Genomic DNA, 7,419 nt, shown 5'->3' with positions numbered 1-7,419 from the left:
GCCTCTCTTCTCCCGAAGGCTGTATAATAATATAATATACTATGTATAATAATATATATACGATGCCATACCGGGTCCATTTTAACGTAAATACATTTATGGCTAACTCGCTTAAATCAATACACGAGTAGTTTGAAATTTTCCAATCAATTTTCGATAATCGTACATAAGAAGTTAACAGGTTTTCTTAAATTGGCTATTTGAAAGAGTTACCTTCATACCTCAGTTTAATAAGTTTTTTGCTTTGGTACAAATATAAATATAATGATTTGGATTGTTCTTGTACTATGTAAGTGATGTTTTTAATTTGCTGTCAGTTATCATAAGGTAATCAGTGTGTTACATATCGCGTTTATCAATAGTGGACATAACAATGTTGTATTTCAATAAAACAGAGAAGAATTAAGATATCGAGACAAAATTTATTCCAGGTGCAGTAAACATGTTACAATCAGAATGGAATTCGATCTCGTTCATATGACCACCGCGAGTACGTTTGCAGCGTTAAATTCTTTGGAGCCAATTTTCCACCACTCTGCCACACATATCGGTTGAAACGTTATCAATTTCGCGTTATATATTGTTCTTGAGCAAATTTAACGTTGTTGTTGTTGTTGACATTAACCAACGACTAAACGTAACCCCATAAAAAGTTATCTAAAGGCGTTAGAAATTCGAAATTATCAAACTTCCTCTTCAATAGATCGCTTGTTTGGCCAGCTGTGTGACCGCTGTCTTAAATGTAACATGTGTACTGGATCTGGAATAAATTTTATATCTGTGGTTAAAATATATTTATTTCTATTAAGAATATAAATTCACTTACAGAGAAAATTTAAGATCTTACTTCAAAACTTAATAGTAAAGCGCACTAAAATCTATACAACCATCACCATTCTATGCGTATTAAGAAAAATAATGTAGGTAGACAAAAATTAAAATCATACGTTTTGAGTTGAATTTATCTGCAATTAGTTCCGATGAAGGTAGTTGCACGATGCGGCCGAATATCTCAATTATTCTATGTTTTATTGTAATACAAAATTGTTATGTTCTTATCCTATAGTAGTTTGCATAGCTTCCAGATAAGACCTTTTAGTTTCTATTCCTACAGCGGAATACCACTGAGTTTTTTAAACTAAAATGTATTGAATAGGCCTTTCGAAACTGATACTTAAATACAGGGTAATAATTAAATTTATCCACGCTGAAGTATACAAGGCATAACAAAAGAAAAGCTGTAGAAGCATGTATGGATATAGAATAATTTATTTATTTTGTTATAAAAAAAAACTGACCTTAAAAGTTCGCTGTATTTTCTTTTGCTCATTAGAGTTTGCATTATTTGCCAAGATTTATTGAAATCGGTTGCAAGAAAGTGGGTGAAATTTAACAAACCGATTTCATCCCCTAATTTGCCTCCCTTAGAGGTGGAATATTTTCTCCAAATTTAAGTAGTACCACTACTGAGGTGCTCTCTTTCTAACAAAAAGAAGAATCATCGAAATCGGTTCACAAATGTCGAAGTAATTGCATGAAATACACAAAAAAACAGACGAATAGAGAACACGCGTACTTACTTACTTCGCTGGCTCAGTGACCCGAAGTGGATCTTGGCCTCTGATACCAAGGTACGCCATTTCTGTCTGTCTTGTGGGAAGTATGACCATTCGGACACATTTGGTTCCTTTAGATCTTTGGCGACTTCACCCTTCCAGCAATATCTTGGACGGCCCACTAGACAATGACCCGTCGCCCTGAACACGCCCTTTTGGCAGCTCGATCATCTCCCATTCTTTCCACATGACGTAGCCAGCGAAGTGGAGCACATTTTATTTCCTCGGCGAATAGAGAACCTCATCCTTTTTTAAAGTCGGTTAAAAATATTTTAAAAGATAAGGACAATCATGCTAAGCTGAATTTCAAACGTTTCTAGTTGGAGAGATACTTTATGAAGAAAATGAAATAGTTTAGCCATATACCTAAGCATTGTGTATTTCTGTTGTGGATGTAAGTACGTTTATTTCTGTGAATCATCTGAACCTGAAATGATTTCATTGATTTTGGATAATGATTTCGATTCAGATCCTTTATGATTCATAAAGTCCTATAGCATAATGTTTATGGCAAAAAAGCAAAAAGTACAAAATGACTGGCAATTTTCTGAGTTAAAAAAGTTTTTTCTAAAGTAAATGCGAACGTTTTAGGAATCGACATAACGTCCTTAAAATTTGAGGAAACATTGCAGGTCTATCGATCCAAGTATTAGCAGAAGATATATCCGACGACTACACTGGAAAAGAAGAAGAATCGCAAAATATTAATGCCGACGAAAACTTAATGCTGCGAAAAAATCTTGGTCAAAAAAACGAAGACAAGGTTCAGACAAGACGAATGTTTGATTGGTTTAAGAACCTATTTGGTCTTAAACATGATGCTGACGATACACCTGTTAAACACGTTAATAAAACAGGACTAGAACTGAGAATAGAAAAAACTGAGGAGAATATTCTTGAAACTATGAACAGAATTGCTGATGCTCTAGAGAAGATCAGTAACAGTGTCGATATACAATTACACATGATGGTACCTTTTGATAAAGGTTTTGATATAAATTCCCATCATGACAGCACAAGGGATAGGGACAGACATAATATTAACAAAACTGAAGAGTCATTAGAGAGTAATGTAACTGAAAAGCTGCCAACAGTAGACATCATGGAACCTATATACAGAATAGCAAATACAATAGAGAAAATCAATAACAATATGGAGTTACAGTTACATATGTTGTTAGCTAAAAAAGGAGCAAAAAGCCTGAATAAACATGCAAGGAATACCAGAAGAAACACTTTTGAATGGATGTATAGCTTAATATTTGGTAAAAATAAAACTGATCAGTTACCATCTGAGAAAGGTAATACAACTTTATATGATTTGCTAACAAAGCCCTACGATGAGAATGCTGAAGGCGATATTCTGGAAGCCGCGGATAGAATAGGTTTTGCTCTAGAAAGGATAAACTCAAATCTAGAGCTACAATTACATATGAAACTAGATTGTAAATGTGAAGAACAAACTCGAGTTAAAAGAAAATATGAAATTCATAAACGAACTGCTAGAATGGATAGAGATTTTTATGGAATTGTAAAGAATTTGGAAGAAAATGTACGCCTGAAAGATAGTAATATTAGAAGTAAACGAGACGTTGAGGAAAATGATACAGAATTTAAAGTTTTACAAAAAAAATTGTCAGAAAACACAGTGGCACCTTTATCACAGATTGTAGAAGCACCTGACGATAATGTAAAGACAACGAACGCACCTTCATTAATGACAATTGAAACTGAAGCAGACAAAAAGGGAAACCGTAAAATATCAAGACGACAGGACTCTGACGAAATAAAAACTAAATTGTTAAATTATATTTATGAAAGTTATAACGAAATTACAAACAAAATTGATCCATTATCAAAAATAAAAGCCCAATACCAGAATGAAAATTTGTATAAAATTGGATATATAATGTCAAATATTGATACTTTGGAGGTGAATTTGAAAAATATGAAAAAGGAAGTTGACGGTAATAAACAGGAATTTGAGGAAACAAAAATATTAAACATGTTAGATACTTTCATGGCTTCCAATAGAATAGTCTCGAGTCTTATTGACAGTTTAAGATTGTTAGCGAAACCTATAGACGTAATGAATATGCCACAACAAACAACTAATAGTCCGGTGTTAACATTAATCTAAAACCTAAGAAGTGTAATTTATGTCCTCGCCTTGAAGAACTAAGTACTTGACCTAATTACTGGAGTTTTAATGTCAGAAGTCAATACAGACATCACCGTTTCTAAGGACTGCTCTATGCTGAATTGATGGCCAATATTCATTAGTTCGAAAGGTACTACAAGAAGTAGAAGAGGCGATCGATCGCCATTTTTCACGGCCCTGACAAACCCTTTCTTGTCTTAAGTACATTTAACAATCCTTTGTTATAAGCCCTCTTATTCTTAAATATTTTTAATAAAAACAAAATATTTCAGCCTAAAAATTGTTGTGAGAAAAGAAATACATTTAAACTATACACCAAGCCTCTGGAACCCATGTATATCACAGGCAAGGTACTCCCAGACCAACCGTATGAGTACTCAGTTACCACGCTTTCACGTACATTAATGGCGAATCTAAATTTAAATTCCTCTGAATAATACAACCGTGCGGTCGCCGCGTAGACCGAAAACAAGCCAGCCTCGCCCGCGCGTCTGTGGTGCTCATTTAAGTTAAAACGTAAAATTCAAATAAACAGAGCGTACTTTGCCATGACAAGTGCACGCGGTCGCTGCGCGTGGCAGCCGCGCGACCTGACCGCGATGAAATTCGTGTCGAATAATTCCGGGTTCATAAGTCTTCACGAGCAGGTAGGCCTGTTCACGAGTCGCTCCCTTGCGTTGCGTGAGTTTGATATCTAGCAAGCTTGATATTTCCACACAAGCAACAGGGAACGTTGCGGAGGCCAGCACCACTGGTCAATCAGGTCAGAGCAGCAGCGTCTATGCGTCCACTACAACCAAAACAAAGGTAAGGCGCCGTGCATGCGCGCAAGTCTCTCCGCAACGCAAAGTGGAAGACTCGTGAACGCCTTTGCGCGGAAGGCAGATTTCTACGCCGTGTACCTAGCCAACTGAAGCAAGCGAAAAACGCAAGTCAAAGATACGTGAACCGTGAATAAATGCGCCCTCACGCACGCGGTACATCAGGGAGGCAGTTCTCTTGCGTATTACATCAGTGTGATAGACTGAGTGGGGCAGTCTTCGCGTTGCGTATAAACTAAAATTGCTCATTTCTGACTCTGCATTAAGGATTTAATTGCGCATTTCCACTATTTCCACTTGCTGATGTAGTACGGTTCACTCATGTGGGGTAACTCCACAGATGTCAATAGAGTCATGCCAATGCAAAAAACGTGCAGTACGCGTATTGGTTGGATTGAAACACAGACATTACTGTAGAAATCTATTTGTGCCTAGTGCGTCATATCATATTGTACATTTATAATCAGAAAGTACATTAGAAATAGTCTTTCTTCATTTATTACCATAAATGTTTCTGGCATCCTACCTCGCCGGGCTGGTCATTTTAGAACAGGCCCTGACGTATAGCACTTGCAGAGAAAAACCCGCGTGTCATCGGACTCACTTGCTATGAACATTAAGGTGGCGGCTGAACGACCTTTTCTTGGAAAACCCTTTATATTCTGTAAATGAACCTCAAAATGTAACGCTGTTGAGTATTTTCTATTTTATTTAATTTCTTTCGCTTTGACATACTTTTATACTATTTCCTTCTATTTCATTTATTACGGTTGACAAACTTATGAAGATCCTTGATGAAGAATGGTATTTCATATGAAATTTAATGACAACAATATTATTATTAACTAATTGTTAATTTTATAATTAGTGCTTATTTATCAATTTATAGTTTTCATTTTTGATTGACGATCTCAATGTAATGTCCTATACTTTGACATGTAGTGCAATTTATACTGTATAATATTATATTTGAGAAATAAATTAATCTGAATCTATTATTGCTGAAGTCAATACGCGCCTCTGCGAACATTCCGGATACACTGCAAAAGCGTGGCAGTCCTAACAGCATCCTTAAACCGCAAACTAACTCCTGAATTTATTAATTTATTAAACCTTTTTTAGTGTACTTTGTCCACAAGCTGCACATGTACCAAGTTTGACAAAACGCCTTGAAAAGAGTAGTTTTAATGATAGAGACATCACAACGCGCAAACATAACATTACAAACCAATGTAGGTTTAAGGGTGTGATGTATATATGTTTTTGTAATATTCTTAGTGTTTAAAAAAAAAAAAAAAAAAAAAAAAAAAAAAAAAAAAAACGTCCAAGGACTTTCGCCCCCTCTCCATATCATTATAATCGTTGCGGAAATCCAGTGTTCAAGGTTTGGAGAGGAGTGCTGCACAGATATGTACCGTGGGGATTGAGGAGAGCGCTTTGTTACCTGTTTTGAACACTAAGGCTGGTTTCAGAGCAGTGCGGACCGCCCGCGTGGAGCACCGGTGAAGAGTAACACATGTGGAGTTTGAACATGGTTTTACAGTGACGCGGATTGCACCGTACGGAACACACTACGCGTGAACTCCGCACAAGCTACCCGTGCGTTTATTGTAGGCCGTCTTCCGTCTAAATCAAATACTCGATTCAGAGCACTGCGGATTCTACGCATGCGGATGGCCCGCAGGCGGATAGTCCGTACGGACCAGGGGGTCTACTCTCGATAAGTACTACTACTCTCGTCAAATAAGTAATATTCGACAAAATTAAAAGACAAGTATAAAGAATGAAGCTTCATTCGCATCACGCGTCTTTTCATTTGGTCAAGTAATGCTTATTTGGCAGTAATTGTTTCGGACGGATGTCGGACGGAGATGAGAGTAGACCCCCAGCTGTGAAAAAAGCCTAATGATTGGGTCTTCGCGTACTCCTCACAAATTTTTAAGCTGATGCTCGACAAAGCTCGCGCATACCGAGGAAGGTTTTGGTTCGTGTCACACCAACAATGTCACAACAATTGACCATAAAGTTCATTATGCTATGTACAATATCGTTACAAAAATTCGCTTCCATTCCGTTCCGCCGCAATATAATTGAGCCTTAGTCTTAGTCTTAGCAGACTGATCGACGGGCATAGATCACCAGCGTAGCTTATATTTTTAAGAACATCCTTAAGCTGGATCATTTTGCCATCCTTATCATAAGTAACGCATGTGCATTTCGGTAACTTTCGAGATATAGGCACCTAAGGCGGAGGCCACAATACTGCCCTCAGAACGAAAAAAATTGTTGTGCCTTTCTTCGTTACAAGGGCAGAGTCCAATAAATACAGTAGAAGTGTTAGTTGGTGTGGTACACGTGCCAACAGTACGCGGGGTTCCATACACATGAGCTCAGTCCGCCATTTTCGTTTAGTACTTTGGTAGTGTCAAATATCTCATGTAAAATCTCGTTAATGCTATTAATCGTTCGTCGTCTTTCAACTGTTACCTCTAAATGGCAGCACATTGAATGACGTCGCATTAACTTTCATCGATATGCCAACTGGGTAAAGTTTAATTTATATTCATCATATCAGCCGGAAGACGTCCACTGCTGAACATAGAACTCCCCCAAAGATTTCCACACCAGCCGATCGGACGCGACGTGCATCCATCGGTTATCCGCCGCTTATCAGGTCATCCGTCCATCTAGCAGGGGGCCGTCCCACTGAACGCCTTCCGGTTCGCGGTCTCAATTCAAGAACCATTCTGCCCTATGTGCCCTGTCCGCTGCCACTTCAACCCGCTAATTCTTCGAGCTATGTCGGTGACGTTCGTTCTTC

The 7,419-nt window shown here is 37.6% G+C and overlaps 1 protein-coding gene across 1 annotated transcript; it reads left to right on the top strand.

The window, feature by feature from the left end:
- Positions 1-225: 225 nt before the first annotated feature.
- Positions 226-5,816, top strand: LOC113234483. Its single transcript, XM_026469813.1, has 2 exons — positions 226-289; positions 2,249-5,816. Exons 1-2 carry the CDS (start codon positions 265-267, stop codon positions 3,754-3,756), a joined length of 1,533 nt encoding a protein of 510 aa, XP_026325598.1. The 5' UTR covers positions 226-264; the 3' UTR covers positions 3,757-5,816.
- The last annotated feature ends 1,603 nt before the right edge of the window (positions 5,817-7,419 follow it).

Source organism: Hyposmocoma kahamanoa, unplaced genomic scaffold (assembly GCF_003589595.1).
Source record: "Hyposmocoma kahamanoa isolate Upper Pololo Valley unplaced genomic scaffold, ASM358959v1 84, whole genome shotgun sequence".
In the NCBI taxonomy this organism is placed as follows: domain Eukaryota; kingdom Metazoa; phylum Arthropoda; class Insecta; order Lepidoptera; family Cosmopterigidae; genus Hyposmocoma; species Hyposmocoma kahamanoa.
This window is presented reverse-complemented; position numbering and strand designations above follow the sequence as displayed.

Bases quoted from the DNA above. Each gene is read 5' to 3' on its own strand.
- LOC113234483 (XM_026469813.1), top strand. From the start codon at position 265: ATGATTTGGATTGTTCTTGTACTAT. The intron at 290-2,248 runs GTAAGTGATGTT...GAAACATTGCAG, and splicing joins TTGGATTGTTCTTGTACTAT to GTCTATCGATCCAAGTATTA.